At 36.8% G+C, this 15,167-nt stretch overlaps 1 protein-coding gene across 2 annotated transcripts in view; it reads right to left on the minus strand.

Annotated features, from left to right (window-relative positions):
* Positions 1 to 2,612: 2,612 nt before the first annotated feature.
* Positions 2,613 to 15,167, minus strand: part of stab2 (stabilin 2) — a 34,810-nt gene continuing 22,255 nt past the window's right edge. For both annotated transcript variants that reach the window (XM_077234663.1, XM_077234664.1), the window contains exons 45-68: positions 14,809 to 14,928; positions 14,686 to 14,730; positions 14,522 to 14,602; positions 12,466 to 12,618; positions 12,252 to 12,392; positions 12,052 to 12,111; positions 11,689 to 11,865; positions 11,505 to 11,594; positions 11,250 to 11,396; positions 8,808 to 8,867; positions 7,751 to 7,874; positions 7,418 to 7,567; positions 7,235 to 7,339; positions 7,007 to 7,114; positions 6,725 to 6,918; positions 6,475 to 6,616; positions 5,644 to 5,777; positions 5,378 to 5,543; positions 5,179 to 5,285; positions 4,826 to 4,942; positions 4,513 to 4,662; positions 4,174 to 4,422; positions 3,808 to 3,921; positions 2,613 to 3,236 (exon numbers count right to left, since the gene is read on the minus strand). In XM_077234663.1, coding sequence (XP_077090778.1) covers positions 3,177 to 3,236; positions 3,808 to 3,921; positions 4,174 to 4,422; positions 4,513 to 4,662; positions 4,826 to 4,942; positions 5,179 to 5,285; positions 5,378 to 5,543; positions 5,644 to 5,777; positions 6,475 to 6,616; positions 6,725 to 6,918; positions 7,007 to 7,114; positions 7,235 to 7,339; positions 7,418 to 7,567; positions 7,751 to 7,874; positions 8,808 to 8,867; positions 11,250 to 11,396; positions 11,505 to 11,594; positions 11,689 to 11,865; positions 12,052 to 12,111; positions 12,252 to 12,392; positions 12,466 to 12,618; positions 14,522 to 14,602; positions 14,686 to 14,730; positions 14,809 to 14,928 — 2,994 coding nt within the window. In that variant the 3' untranslated portion in view covers positions 2,613 to 3,176. The remainder of the gene's footprint in view (positions 3,237 to 3,807; positions 3,922 to 4,173; positions 4,423 to 4,512; positions 4,663 to 4,825; positions 4,943 to 5,178; positions 5,286 to 5,377; positions 5,544 to 5,643; positions 5,778 to 6,474; positions 6,617 to 6,724; positions 6,919 to 7,006; positions 7,115 to 7,234; positions 7,340 to 7,417; positions 7,568 to 7,750; positions 7,875 to 8,807; positions 8,868 to 11,249; positions 11,397 to 11,504; positions 11,595 to 11,688; positions 11,866 to 12,051; positions 12,112 to 12,251; positions 12,393 to 12,465; positions 12,619 to 14,521; positions 14,603 to 14,685; positions 14,731 to 14,808; positions 14,929 to 15,167) is intronic.

The following is a 15,167-nucleotide window of genomic DNA, read 5'->3' on the forward strand; positions in this document are numbered from 1 at the left end:
CATTATAATCAATAAAGTGCCCGAAACGCAAGACCTGAATGTGAAAGTCACAGTGATGCAGTGGCTAAACACACACTCTCTGGTGATGAAGCTATGATAGAGATGAGGGTTCAAACCCCACTATTGTTTACATTGAATTAATGTCATTATAACAAACAAAGTGCCACAAACGCCAGCCTTGAGTGTGAAAGCTACAGTGGTGCAGTGGCTAATCACACACACTGGTGATGAGGCTGCAATAGAGATGAAGGTTCAAACCCCAGTTCAGCTTTTATATCACGGGTCATCCAGGTGAAAAGTGAAATATAAGTTCCAGCACTTGTCTCAGCAAGAGATCTGTGGCTCACAGGTAAGAGCGCTGCTTCATGGTTTCAGAGGTTGTTGGTTTGATCCCAGCCAGATCTCCGCGATACGAGTGAATGCTGTATGTATGAAGGGGCGGGGATGTTTCGGGTCCCCCCCCCCGAACCCTGTCACAATGTCCAGCAGTGGTTATGCTTCTTGATAAAATGAAAACAAAAATTTAGCTGACTCAAAATTTTGGCCCGCCGTCCCTTCCCCACCTATTTAGGTTCCCATCATTTGCTTTTTAAAGGGGTGACCCTCCAAAAAGAAAATGATGGTAACCTACAAGTTTAGTGCCAAACAACAACATTCACACGTTACAAGTCTTACCTTTCCATCAGCAGAAGTCCATCATTACAGTGAATGTCTGTCCACACGTCCCAGAGCTCTGCTTCTGATGACTGGACGCTCCAAACACATCCCGTATTCTGTAGAGGAAACATAAACACAGTTATTACTTTACATGTACAGTTTCAATAATAAAACATAATATACATTAATTAAAAATATATAATTTAGATGCAAAAAATTAGGGCAATATATATGTTAAAGATAGGTTTAAATCCAGTGATATTGGAGGACTGACATTTGTGTGTTTTAATGATATGACACTCGTATAGACAAAATAACTAGAATAAAGTCATTTAAATTTGTCCTGTGGTGGTTAAAAATGTTTAGGTGGAAAAAAGCGGAAATTCTTAAATTAAGGAGGTAGTACTTTGACATAATATTTGTACTTTTTATATATTTTTTGTTTATTTACAGAAAGATGCAAACTTTTTGTAAAAACAATTGTGGGGAAAAAGTGACAAGAAAATTATAAAAGAGGATTCTTAAAAGCACATTATATGGTTTATCATGTATACATTTAATAAAATATGTGCAAATAAATATTACAAAATGGACAAGACACATATCCTGTTTCGGATCAGAGAAAGCGCACTTTAAACGAACAATCCCTGCTTTCTCTTTTCTGCGTTGCCATTGGTTATTTAAAAAAAAATTACGCCCTTTAGGGAAAAACAAACGAATCCGGAACGAGAGGCGTTGCCATTCTCAACTTTCATTGGTCAGATTTGCAATCGATCACATTGTTTGACAGCACGTAAACACACCCACCAAAACCATCTTTTCATCGATTGATTTACAAAACATTCCCCTGCATCACAAAGTGGATTAAAAGATAACTGTCTGCGTTTTGTGAGAACTTTAGATCACATTGTGCACAATGACAAGTTTTCTCTGTCTACCAAATATATACACTGATATTTTCATCATGAATATTTACGAAGCTTCTTATTTATACTCTACTCTATAAATGTTTTAGGCATCATTTATTTCAATAGGAGTTGAAACAGCCTGAATTAAACATTTCAAAGCGAGGAACTGCTGTTGTAACTCTTGGCCACGTACAAATACACAGTTTGGTTGTTAAGGAGGGTGAAACCACATTCTGATTAATGTGACATGTCTTTAAACACATTTTTGATAAACGCGTTATGTGGAAATGTAGTGTTTTCATGACTCACATGGACATGATCTGTGTGTAGCATTTGAAGGTTCTAATGGTTCTAATCTACTACATCCGATCAGTAGATTCGAATGGACTCTGGGTTAAAGTGAATCCGGCTTCTGTCGCCTAGTGGAGCGGATGATAAACTGCAGATATAAATTTCTACCAAGAGTCGTATATTATAGTACCATTACCAACCGACTCAAAGTTGCTTCAATTGGGCTCATTGACTATATTCCGAAACGACACGTTAACATTTTCATACTCAAGCAAAAGCCCATATTCATTATGTTACACGTGTAACAAATAGATGATCGTCAGCTCCCTCTTGTGGTCAATTAGCATATCATCATCATTAAATGAAACGACAAACCCAAGGTGGTTAGTCAGGTGGGAGGACTGAGATTTAAATGCATGTATGTGAAGACCAGCTAACAGCATAGTTTCAGTAGATTGTCCAAATTAGCTCACAAATGATGGGGTAAGACTACATATACAATGTCTGATGATGTGTTCAAGTCAGTCACATCCTGGCCAAAGTGTAAATTTGTATTTTTTTTTTCATCCCTTAAGGCATTTTGAGAAAGAGAAGAGACCAAAGTGTGAGTAGAGAGGCCTGGCATAAAAAAAGGTAACAATACAGTAGTTGCACCCCAAATCATGTATAACAGATAATCTTCACACAATTCTTAAAGCATACTCTTACCTTCTTCCAAGGCGTCTGGTTCAAAGGCAATGATTTTTGAGATTTTGCTTTTTATTGTAATATGCACTTTTTATTTTAAAAGTGTACAACTTTTGTCAAGAGTGCAAACTAAAACTTTTCACATAGGCAGTCCCCTAAAGCATGTAAGTTCTTAGCATTTTACTTAACAGAAAATGATTTTCAGGTGCATGTACTTTAAGGTGCTTTGGATAATTAAGCATGTGTCAAAGATTGTAACCCCAAAATATTTTTCAAATAATACATAGAAAGAACCTTCACAGTTTTTGTTTTATTTCCAAAATATTCTCTTTTTTTTCATTTGTGCTTTTTATTTAAAACATTGTGTGTTGGACATTATTAATGCCTGTTGTACAAAATAATTAAGAGACTCCTAGGAAACAAGAGCAAAACATTTACACATTCAATTACTCTCTCTCATCCAAAAGTAAACATGCATACACAACCTCAGTATTGTCTACATGAGCACTTCACTGTCCCATGACGTGGAGTTCACAGTGTCCTCTCATGTTCTCAAAGAGAACTGCACCAGGAATTTCCGACTGCTTTGTTGGTGGAGATTTAAATAATTAGCATATGCTTGGCTTTGTGATTTCAGCTGTCCTGGAGAAGGTCATAAGATCCACTGGAAATCACTTGATGCTTGTCTTTACCCTTTTGCAAAAGACGAAAGAGGTCTATTTTATAATAAACATCAATGTGAACACATTTATTCAAGGAAAAAGTATATTCTTGTAAAACCTGATTAAAATGACCAGCATTTAACCAACCATAAACGTATAGCCAGCAAACAATTTTTAGTTCCCAAAATGTTCTGGGAACATAATTTTCAACCTTAAAATAACCACTAGAGAATGTTTTGTATGTGTTCTTTTTAAGTTATTTAAAAACAAAACAAAAAACAAGTATATAGATAAATAACAAGTATAGAATGTTCTGTATAGATTCTTTTGAGGTTTTTACACACACACAAACTCCCTGCAAGGTTCTGGGGAGGTTAGTTTATGGTCATAAAAATAGAACCTAAAAACCATTAGAGAAAGTTATGTATAGGTTAATTTTAGGATATTACAACAGAAAAAACCTCCCAGCTACTTTGTAACCTACAGAGAATGCTTCCTGAACACTCTTATATTGTCCGCAAAAACACGGGAACCATATGGGAAACATTAGGGGAACGTTCCTTGTTTTGTTTTCCTTCTGGGTAAAAAGCTGCTTTACTTACGTTTGAATCACTGACCGTCGGAGTTTGTTCTTTTGTGGCAGGTACAGAGTCATATAGAGGATTACTGATGTTTGGACTGGATTCTGATGTGTTCACATCTTCCCCTTCATCCTCCTAACATTATCATAATTAAAATAATTATATATAAACACACCACATATAGACAAAAATGATCTATATGTATTAGGGCTGTCAATCAATTTAAATATTTAATCGCGATTATTCTAATACACAAAATCATGTTTGTGGATAATGTTCAGTAGAATAATTTTGTTAAACATTGCGATTTTTTTTTTCCATATATAGTGAACTTTGACAGCCTTAATATATAGACGTGAACACAAACAATGCATAAACAATTATTACCTTGAAGTAGTGGAACTGGAATGGCTTTGTTTTATGTGTGTAGAATTTGTATCCCACAAATCCAGTTGCTACGATGAGGATGATGAGCCCCAGGACGCCGATGCCCATCCCAGCCTTATGAGCCGGGTGGATAGATGGAGGTGGAGGGGGAGGTGCTTTTAATGGGCCCTGGAGAACATGGATGACCCCATTGGATGCAAAAATGTCGGAGTCTATGACATAACGGTCATTGATGTATCCTGAGGAGGTCTAAAGAAGGCAAGAGAGTGATGACAAGCAGATCAAAGAGAGTGTGTCCATATAACTCAAATTAAGTAATGAAGTAACTTATATCCTCACCATTACTTGAGGGTTCTGGAGATCCGGGATGCTGGTGATGGTCAGGCTTTGTCCCAGTCGTGTTCGGACATGAGTGATGTTAATAAGTGCCTGCAGTACTAAAGCCCTCCCATCCAGTAGATGGTGCTCTATGTCTCTGCCGCTCAAAGTCTGTTGAACACATGAGGGACATTAACCAAATTTTAGAGTTGACATTTTTACATTTACATTACATTTTGTTTAAATGGTGAATTTTACATTTAAATTTAACTGTAAATTTTAGAACGAATGGTGACAAAAATTAAAAAGTATAATAGGTGGATGTGTGAGTCACCTGGTTGTTATAGAGGCCATCATTATCAGGTACAAACAGAGTGGACTGGATAGAAATATTACTTAGACGATTCACAAACTCTTTTCCTGATGCAGAAGTTGAATAATTCAGGATTTGCTGAAAAAGGCAGAGCAGTCAGATAGCTACACCCTAGAAGATTCACCATGCCAAGAAATAAATAATTTCTATGATTTAACAAAAAAGAAACAAACTTCACATTTCAGCTTTTAAACCCTCAATAAAGCTTTGCCTCATCGACTTCCATTGTAAGTCCATTACAGCAAAAATTATTACTTTTTTTTTTAGTCAAAATAATTACAGGTAATTCTGTCAATAGCTGAAGCTCTACTCACAGAAAAGAAGTTAGACAGGGTTGGTCTGGTTGAGAGAACCTGCAGCAAGTTTCCTGTACAGGAGTATCCATCCCCAATGTAGCCAGTTTTACACTCACACTTAACATCTGAAAAACACACAATCTGTCTAAACCCAAGCTTGTCCCTGTCTGTACACACTGATAGAACAGCTTCACATATATCCCATGAGGACTTTTACCTCTCACTCTATAGCAGAACGTGTCCCACGTCTCACTCAGGTTATTGCGAATACCATAGTCCACAATACCCACATGTCCAAAGCCACATTTTGGGTTAGCGAAGCTCATGGGATACGCTACCCTCGCTTTGTCAAGCCAGCCTGCTGCGCACAAGTTATAACCTGCCTGCAGGACAAGCATAAGAGAAAAGACACACGTTAATATTCATACAATAGGCCCTTATGTACAGCAGCCTAAAATGATTGTGTTACTTTAAGAGCGGCACCTGTTGGGCATATGACAGCTGTGTGTAGGTAGCGATAGTTCCTCCTGCCTCTTTGCAGGCCTCCTGCGCCATTGTGTAGTTGAGTTTGTATACTCCCTTTGAGGGACGATAATGGAAAACCCCTAATGTTTTATCTAAACAAAGGGAAAAAATCATTAACTTTGTATCAAAACCCAGTGAGCTGCCTACCTAGACAACAGGCATTAGCATCACACTTGCCATGGTTACTGCATCCTGGGCCCCCAGGACATGCTGGAGAACAGGATCATTTTCTTCAACAGGCAAAATAACTGTTTTTTTTTCTAAATACAGTGGCTAGAAAAAGTCTACACACCCAGTTAAGTCTATTCCGCAAACATACGGTACTTTGTTTAGGCTAATTTCATAGACATCCCTTCATGTCGAGAATATGGTATACAGGTTGAGAGAAATATGATTATAAATATGTCATTCAGTATTGGAAAAGCTTTTATTAAAAATAACTATTTTAAAATGTAAAATAATTCACATTTATTACATTTAATTTCAAGTTTCAAGAATTGATTGATGTTATTAATAATGATTTATCAATGCTGGAAAGTTTGTTTTGTTTTATTTTTAAAAAGAAAAAAAAAAACACGTACCCCAAATTTTGAATGGTAGTGTATCACAGGTTCCACAAAAATATTAAGCAGCATAAACAATAATATTATTACCAAATCAACGTATTAGAATGATTTCTAAGGGGTCATGTGACACTGAAGACTGGAGCAATGATGCTGAAAATTAAGCTTTTTAAATGAAAAATAAAGTAACTTTTATAAAAGCAGGAGTTATATGCAGAATACACACCATCATAGTGCAGGTCCGTGCACTGAGCATTTGAATTGCACTGTCCGTTATCTTGTAGACAACGATTGACTGGTAACAGCTTTGCTTCGCAATCGGTCCCATCGCCGATGTAGTTGTCTTTACACTCACATTTCCTCTTGCCCTGGTGACCAACACGCATTACATAATTATGCTTATAGATGTGTAAACCCCACTTATAAAGACCACGTTCAGTTTAAAGAGCTATAATGAAAGAGAAAGTTCTGCTTACAGCTCCCGTCATTGTGCAGGTAGCGTGTTCGTGACACCCGCCATTTTCATCATCCGCACAGGGGTCGACGGGTGTGCACACAAACCCATCGCCGGAGTAACCTTTGAAACACGTGCAGCTGACCTTCTCCCCCTTCTGACTGCACTTAGCATCCTTAGAACAGCCGCCGTTCCAGTACTTGCACATATTGGCCACTGCAGAACAGATTGAAGTTAGTGGACAGTTTCTACTCTTGTTTTATGATCACTATTACTATTGCTATTGAGATCATCATGTATGTACCTGTACAGGTGATACCATCTCCTTCATAGAAGGGTTTACAGACACAGGTATTATTCTCCATGCAGACGCCCTTCTCATGGCAATTTGGATTGCAAACAGGACCATCAGCTGTAACATCAGAAATACATGCACTGGAGTGAACTGGACTTGCCAGTATAAAGTAATGCTTGTCTTTCAGTAGTCTGTTATATAACCCCAAAACAAAAAGAGTAATGAGAAGGTCCAAACCTAATTTGTTCTCACACTGTGGACCAGTCCAGCCCTCTTCACAAAAACACGAACCGGTACCTTTAGGACCCTCATCACATGACCCATGTTCTGTGCAGTTGCAGGCTAAGGAAGAGAAGAAATAAACCAACTATACATACATGCGCACAAACATATACATATAATTGTTTTGAAAAAGTTTACCTTTGCAATCCGGTCCAAAATGGCCATCCACACAAAGTTCACAGGCTACACCTATAAATCCAGCATCGCAAGTGCAGGTGCCATTGCCTAAATGATCCTCGTCACACTTGCCATGGTTACTGCAAGGGGATCCTGGACCCCCAGGACATGCTGGAGAACAGGATAATGCTCATCAACTGACAAAATAACTTTTTCTAAATACAGTGGCTAGAACAAGTCTACACACCCAGTTAAAAAGAGGTTTTTGAGATGTAAAATCTGCATATAGCAATAGTTCAACCTGGGATATATGACAACAGTTTACTGTGAATAGTACAGCGAGACACTGCTTACCAAGACAGTCCCTGCCGTAGTACCCTGAACAGCACTTAGGCTTCCATACGACTATACTACACGTTGACTGACATCCTGGATACCTAGACATCATCAAATCTGGAAGGACACACTTTTGTTCTCCCTAGATTGAAAGCACAATTGATTTTTGTCTCTTATGTTCACAAAGGTACATTCACTATAAAGTACAGTAAAAACAGTAATATTGTGAAACATTAGTACAATGAACTGCTTTCTATTTAATATATTTTAAAATGTAATTTATGCCCGTGATGGCAAAGCTGAATATTCAGCATAGTCTTCAGTGTCACATGATCCATCAGAAATCATTCTAATTTGCTGATTTGCTGCTCAAGAAACATTATTATCAATGCTGAAAACAGTTGTGCTGCTTAATATGTTTGTGGGATTTTGTTTTGTTTTGTGGTAATACATTTTGTTTCACAATTCTTTGATGAATATAAAGTACAAAATAACAGCATTTATTTGAAGCAGAAATATTTTATAAGATTCTAAACATTGTAAAAAAAAAAGAAAAGAAAAAAAGTGTATTTTCTTTACTGTCACTGATCAATTTAATGCATCCTTTCCTGAATAGAAGTATTTTATCTTACTGACCCCAAACTTTTAACCGGTAGTGTATATCCATTTATACTGTAATGGACAGTCTTGTCTTAAACTGATTACTCATGATTTTTAGTTTAGTAAACAAAAATATCAAATTTTAGTCAAAAAAAAAAAGCTCTCCAGTCTGAGAATGACCCCCCCCCCCCCCCCCCCCCCCCCCAAAACTAAAGGCTATTGGCTATTTTTTTTTATAAAACAAGGGACTAGTCCTTCATTATGTCCTGCTCTAACTTCCTAAATAGGAAATATATAAATGGAGGAAAAAATGCTCTTTTAGTACAGAGTTTTACAATAAATCCATGACAATTAATAGGAGCTGACTAGATACCGTATATGGTAAATTATGGTTTACCACTATGGTAAACATTCTTAAAATTCTTTCCATAATATACTAACTTAAGGTTTAGCTTCAGATGAAGATGAAAATTACCTTTGGCTTGCTTCCAAGCGGGCAATCCGACACAGGGCGACCACAATACCTGCAAGCCAACTAAAAAAAAAAAAAAAATTTTTCAAGAAACCAAAAAGAAGAAAGGTAGATTGATTTAAACTGATCACATTAGCATTGATGCAAATTGCACAGTACATATTATGCAAATCATACAATGCACTACGATGGCTGCGTTTAAGTCCATTTTTATGCTCTCCCTTGTTAACTTCCCTACATCTCTCGTATGTATGTCATTGCTCACGTTGCACGAGTGACCACTACTGGCGGAACTCTTGCAATGTGTTTAAATGTAACGCCCTAATGCCCTTTATCATCCGCTATGGAGCTGATTTAATTATTTACGTTTTTTTCCCTTATGAATTTGTTTTATGCACCATTCTATAGGCCTGTATGTATGCTTGGGCTGTTGGAGAAAATATAAAAAATTACACAATTGAAAATGAAACTGTGTAAAAAAGGTCATCTTAAGGTATACGCTGTGTTTCTGTTTATTTATGAGACGCGCTCCAGTTCACGGAGACCATGAAAGTGCGCCTTTTATTTTAAAAAAGCACAACGTTTTCTTGTTATTGTGAATTTACACAAATAAAAGTAGTTGCGAATGATGTATTATTATTTTCTGTATGACCAGAAATGGAGTATTTTAAGTTGTTTCAACTGTTGAAAGGAAAATGCAATTGTTCGCGCTGACGCATCCGTGCCATGCAGCTCCACACTCCGCACAAACCCTTGGATATGCGGCCAGGGGCCTATACCATGAAGCCGGTTTAGGTGGCTAGCCAGCTATGTTTCAGTTTAGTTTGCGTCAACCCTGGGTTTTAGGGACCATGAAAGTGGTTTGGCTTTTAGCAGTGTTCATCGCCATAGTAACTTACGCTCCACGGCTAACCTGGTCCGGGGCAGGTTATGTTCTAGGTAAGAGGTTGCAAACTGAACTTGGACCAATCAGCTGTGAGCAAAGTGACAGATGTCTGATGCGATAAAGTCACTCCACCTGTTTCTACTCCAAATTAAAGGTCACTACATAGCAAATGATTTTTAAAGACAAAATCGTCTGGTTTTTAGTGATGCTTATTTAGAATAATACATTTGTATGATTTAGATATTATTTATGTAATTATTATACCCTTTATCAATCACACATGTACAATTTTAGTTCATCAATTATTATTACGCAGTTTAAATGAATAAATATATAAAGGTAATATAAATATGCTTTAGCATCAATAGATGAAGCTATAAAATGACTACATGTGAGCTTATATGTTCAATTCTCTCTATACCTTTATCGGCTGTATAAAATAACTTCACAACTTTTACTTGCACTGATATACAGTAGCGAAACTTTTTCTTTTAGTTGTCCTCTTTCATAGATAGCTATTTTCTTGGTGTGTAAATTTGTTTAAATTCTTACTATTTGAATACTTTTATTTAATAAGTGAATTGCGCTGCTTCTCTCGCGAGAAATTAATCTCAGTTTCACTCTTTCTCAACATGTGATTGGCTGTTCGCTACTGATGTCACACTTAAACTCCTAAACTCAGGATCAAAGCCTGAGTTGACAGAGAAAGTTGATGATCAGTATCATGGTACCAACAAAGCCTGGTTGGATTGGTTTGGTTTTGTCAACTCTAAACTAATCCTGTAACCCTGAGTTTGTTCAACTACCATCATGGTACAGGCCCCAGATCTTGTGTTTATTTGTGATAATCTTAGCCTTTTATTAATATTGTCTAACCTGTATTATGACTGACATTTGACGAATTGCTTTTTGTTCCTTTTTTTTATAAAAGCGTCTTCTAAATATGTAGCCTAAATGTAATAATAATAATGATAATTATTATTATTATTATTTGCGTTTATAAATGCAGTTCACTTAAGACAGTAATATGTTTATCATAAAATAATTTGTGAATGTTTTATTTTTATATAACCTAACCTTTTACAGTTTTGATAAACCTTTTAATGTGTTTGTGTTATAGTGTGAAGTCTTTTTTGCTCATTCTATTATATTGAGCTTTCCCCCCCAAAAAATGGACTTTAAAAGATGCAAGTTAAAGTTTTTTTTATTTTTTTTTTTATTTCAGGAAATTATCCATTTTGAAAAATAAAGTTTAAACACAATGCAATGCATCTCACATAGTTTACAAATCTGAGAGTGCAGATTAGAAACTAGTGGGTACGATATATTAATCCATGGGCATGATTTGTTAAACTGAGGGAACAGTTTAAGAATTTGTGAGTACGGTTTATAAACTGAGGGAACAGATTGCAAAACCCTCGCCACTCATAGTTTTTTTTCACACAGGTGACTTCCTGGGCTCCGTATGTTTGTGAGTGCATAACTAAAAGTGGAGTTAAATGCAGTCAATGTTGTTAGATGTAAACAGTAAAAATAATTTGAACTTTTTTAGGACTCACAGTGAAAACAAGTGTGTGCTTATAATCACAGCGCCCCCCAAGGCTTGGAGGATTCAGCAGACAGTCAATGCCATAAATCATGCCTCCGTTGAAATCAAGGTTTCTCTTTACAATCCGACAGCTTTTATCATTCACATAAAGCTCCCCCTGAATGATAAATATGCATAACATGATGCATGGTTAATTAAAAATAAATGAACTAAAATAGATATGTGAATACCCAAGACAAATCTTTTTATCTCAAAAGGTACTCACTATATGCTCTTCCCCCATGCAGGCCACTGACAGATCTGAGCCCTGTTGTGTTTTTAAAGAGCTGGCATGGACGAGCTCTGCAGGCAGAAGCTAGTGGACACACATTTAAATGATGCATTAGTGAGTCAACAAGTCTAGTCTTTGGTCTTGCCAAACAAATTAAATATACTGGATAGAGTCCAACCTTGGTGTCACGCAGGATGTGGTATCTAAGATACTCAGCAAGCTGATCACGGTTATGCATCGCATACAGGAAATCTTTCTGCTCTTGGGCCAGGGCGGCCATTACAGTGTCCATGGGCATGAACAGGGTGACAGGCTGATGAATTGGGTCCATCACCAACTTCAATGTATCTGTGTCCTTTAAACAAACAAAGCTTTATATAAAACTTTGGTGGATTTCATTAGAAAATAAAGGGTTCTTCTTAAAAATAACAATTCATGTAATATAATATTCCAAAAAAGGCATACAAAGAACAAGCCAAGTTTTGTGTGGACTGGAAAGCATTTAGAAAAGTAGAAAAAAAGGATATTTTTGATTATTTACCTCAAGAAGCTTGTAGAATGTCTTGAAGCCATGGATATTGACCACTTCTGAGAGGTTACGCTTTCAGAAAAGAAAAAAAAGGAAAATGACAATAAAAAGCTGTCATTGTCATTTAATTATTTTATGCTTGCTTTATTACAACTGGCATGAATCATAAGATAAATTATGAATATTGTCAGAGTTATTCTGTGGGGACATACCGGTGAGCTGTCTTGATCCCTGTCTTTCAGAATCTTGAGACTGGGAGGCACTAGGACACTATCAATCTCATGGAAAATCCCGTTGCTACTTTCGAGATCACTGAACACCACCTTGGCTTTGTTGTTGATGTAAATAGTATCCTGGAAACAAATAATGAATTAAATATATATCTTATGCAGTCATCATACTGAGTGTGCATCAGGTACACTGTACCTCTGAGTACGTAATGGTGAGGATGTCACCAGTAAGTGTGGTCAGGTTACGAGGCTGCATGAGATCTTCTGGCAGGAGGGCACGGCAGGCCACTATGTGGTACCTCAGGATTCTGGCGTTTTCAAAGCGTGTCCGCTTTACATTGTCCGTCATCTAAATAAAAGCAGGACTAATCAGTAACATTAAAGAAACCCACTACCACATCACAATATCCTCTTACTATTCTTGACACTTATTTAGAGACAGATATCATGTACAGTCAAAGGCCATTTAGGTGAATCACAGAAAACCTGTCCATAACCAGGTCATATTTAAGTTTAAATTCCAAAGAATTTGTAAGAGAATTGGGACTTTTTTTTTTTTAAATGACAATTAACCATATTTTTCTTTTCTATTCTTGGATTTGGCTCACTGACAATCTCATTGGATTTTTCTGGACATATTCTTTGGAGCTTTTGTTTTCATGAAACATCATGAATGTTCAATCACATGGCACTTGATTTATAATCTTTCAGCCAGTCATGGCACAAGCTGATAGGTCATCTACTTGTAATCTGCCAGCCAATCAGCTTGCATCCTGTGCAAACGAGCTAATAGGCACGTCATTTTTCAGCCAATGAGCATGCATGCTCCTAATACTGCTACCATTTAAATAGCCAGCTTCAGGCATTCACTGTAAGATGGTTCACAGCAGTGTGTGAGCAGTTTTCTTGCTCATGGACCTGCTTCAAGTAAGTGGATTTTTTCCATCTCTATTTTAAAATGTTGAATCATCAATAAAGCTCAATTTTTTTCCCCTGTTTTTTTTTTTTTTTCTTCGTAGGAGGTAATTTTTTTCTTATCTCTTTTAGCTTGTGATATCCTGCATTTGCTAATGGTAAGCCTTTAAAGCCTTTAAAGGTATAATTCACCCAAAAATAAAAATTGTCATTACTTACTCACCCTCAAGTTTTCAAACCTGTATGAGTTTCTTTCTGTTGTACACAGATGATATTTTGAATAATGTTGGTAACCAGACAGTTGATGGCGACCATTGACTTCCATAGTATTTTTCTCCAACTATGGAAGTCAATGGTGCCGAGTCTGCCGAAAACTGTCTAGTAAATGACATTCTTTAAGATACCATTCTTTAAGTGTATTATAAGTCAATATTTTTAAAAATGGTCATCCAATTAAGCTCCCAACACTTGTATGGTCTCATTGGTTTGTGAACCCTTATTGGTTTGTAACTAAATTATAGACAAACTTTTTTTTTTTTTTTTACTGAATACATTGCAAAGTGTATAAAGTCTATTCCTGTTCATGGAGGGCCAAAGTCATGCAGAGTTTAGCTTCAACCTGCCCTAACACACTTAATCCAGAAGACCTGGATTATATTGTTCTGGTATTTAATTGGGGTTTGAGAAACTCTGCAGGATTGGACCGCCCTGAAGTATGTGAGCTCTTGCATTTAGTGATTTTAAATATCTTTATAACTGCAAAACCTAGACAATTTTTTTTTAGCGTTTTAAGGGATTCAACCAGTTTTGGACTGTCCCTTCCAAAAAGTGTTCTAGTTATCAATATTTCTAGGTTGTCTAAATGGCACAACTCTCTAGGTAATGCTACATCTCAATTGGCTTAAGGTCAGGACTTAGGAAGATGCTTCTCTTTCAGACGTTCTTTTGATTTACTTGTGTGCTTTGGGTCACTGTCCATTCAAGGTCTAGAGATCCTGTGAAAGCATTTGTGATCACAGTATGATTCCCTCTAACCGATCTTTAAGAACAGATCTGCAAGTAACCAGGCTTTGTGTGCCTTTTATTTAAAGGGCAGGGTAAACCACATGTTCAGTCATCTCCTTAATTGAATCCAATTAGCTTTTGGTGAAGTTGTAACCCTTTCCAACCTATCAACGTCTAAAATAGAATAGAAATCAACTGTTTGTGCGCAAGTTAATTGATTGTTTGTCTTGAACTTCCTTGGATCAGACCACATTTGAGTCATCAATGCAGAAGGCAGTTTTTCAAAGGGTTCACTAACTTTCTTGCCATTATATTGCAGCACTCAGTCTTACCGGTGGTAAATTGTAAGCTTCTGAATTGGGTACAAAGACAGTGAAAGGGCCACGACTTCCGAGTTCAGGAATATTATTCCTCTGTTTAAAAAAAAAAAAAAAGTCAGTCAGATCACAATCTCAGTGTAAAAAACAAGATTGTGTAAATGACAAATTCAGCTTACCACCAGTCCCATGTAAAATTCTCCTAAATTTCTGTTTCGGATCTCCTAAAAAGAAAAATTAGTTGCACTGACTGTTAAGGTATTTTTCACTTGTGTGCCTGTTTGTTTTTCTGTACTTCTAACCTTCTGCAGGGTGCCTTTGCAACTCTCTCCATCGCCAATAAAGCCAAGCCTACAAGTGCAGTTCCTCTCCTGGGGTCCTGTCATGGTACAGTAGGCATTCTTGTGGCATCCTCCATTTTTCTGACAAAACAAGTAATTGTTTGACCATTGTGCCATCTTATCCATGCTATTCTGTAAGCTGCCGCAATGTCAAGTTTATGTAATACAGTGGTTGTAAACTGGTGGGTTCTGACTCTGAAATAAATGAGGAAGTGGGCCCATTCTAGTCAAACCACTGACATTCCTAACCTTTAGTAACCAATGATAGATTAAATAATTTGACTTAAAGGATGATTGGCGTTTAAGGTTGTGCAGTGAAA

This window comes from Siphateles boraxobius, unplaced genomic scaffold, assembly GCF_051911475.1.
Source record: "Siphateles boraxobius isolate OS27281-9 unplaced genomic scaffold, OSU_SipBor_1 19, whole genome shotgun sequence".
In the NCBI taxonomy this organism is placed as follows: domain Eukaryota; kingdom Metazoa; phylum Chordata; class Actinopteri; order Cypriniformes; family Leuciscidae; genus Siphateles; species Siphateles boraxobius.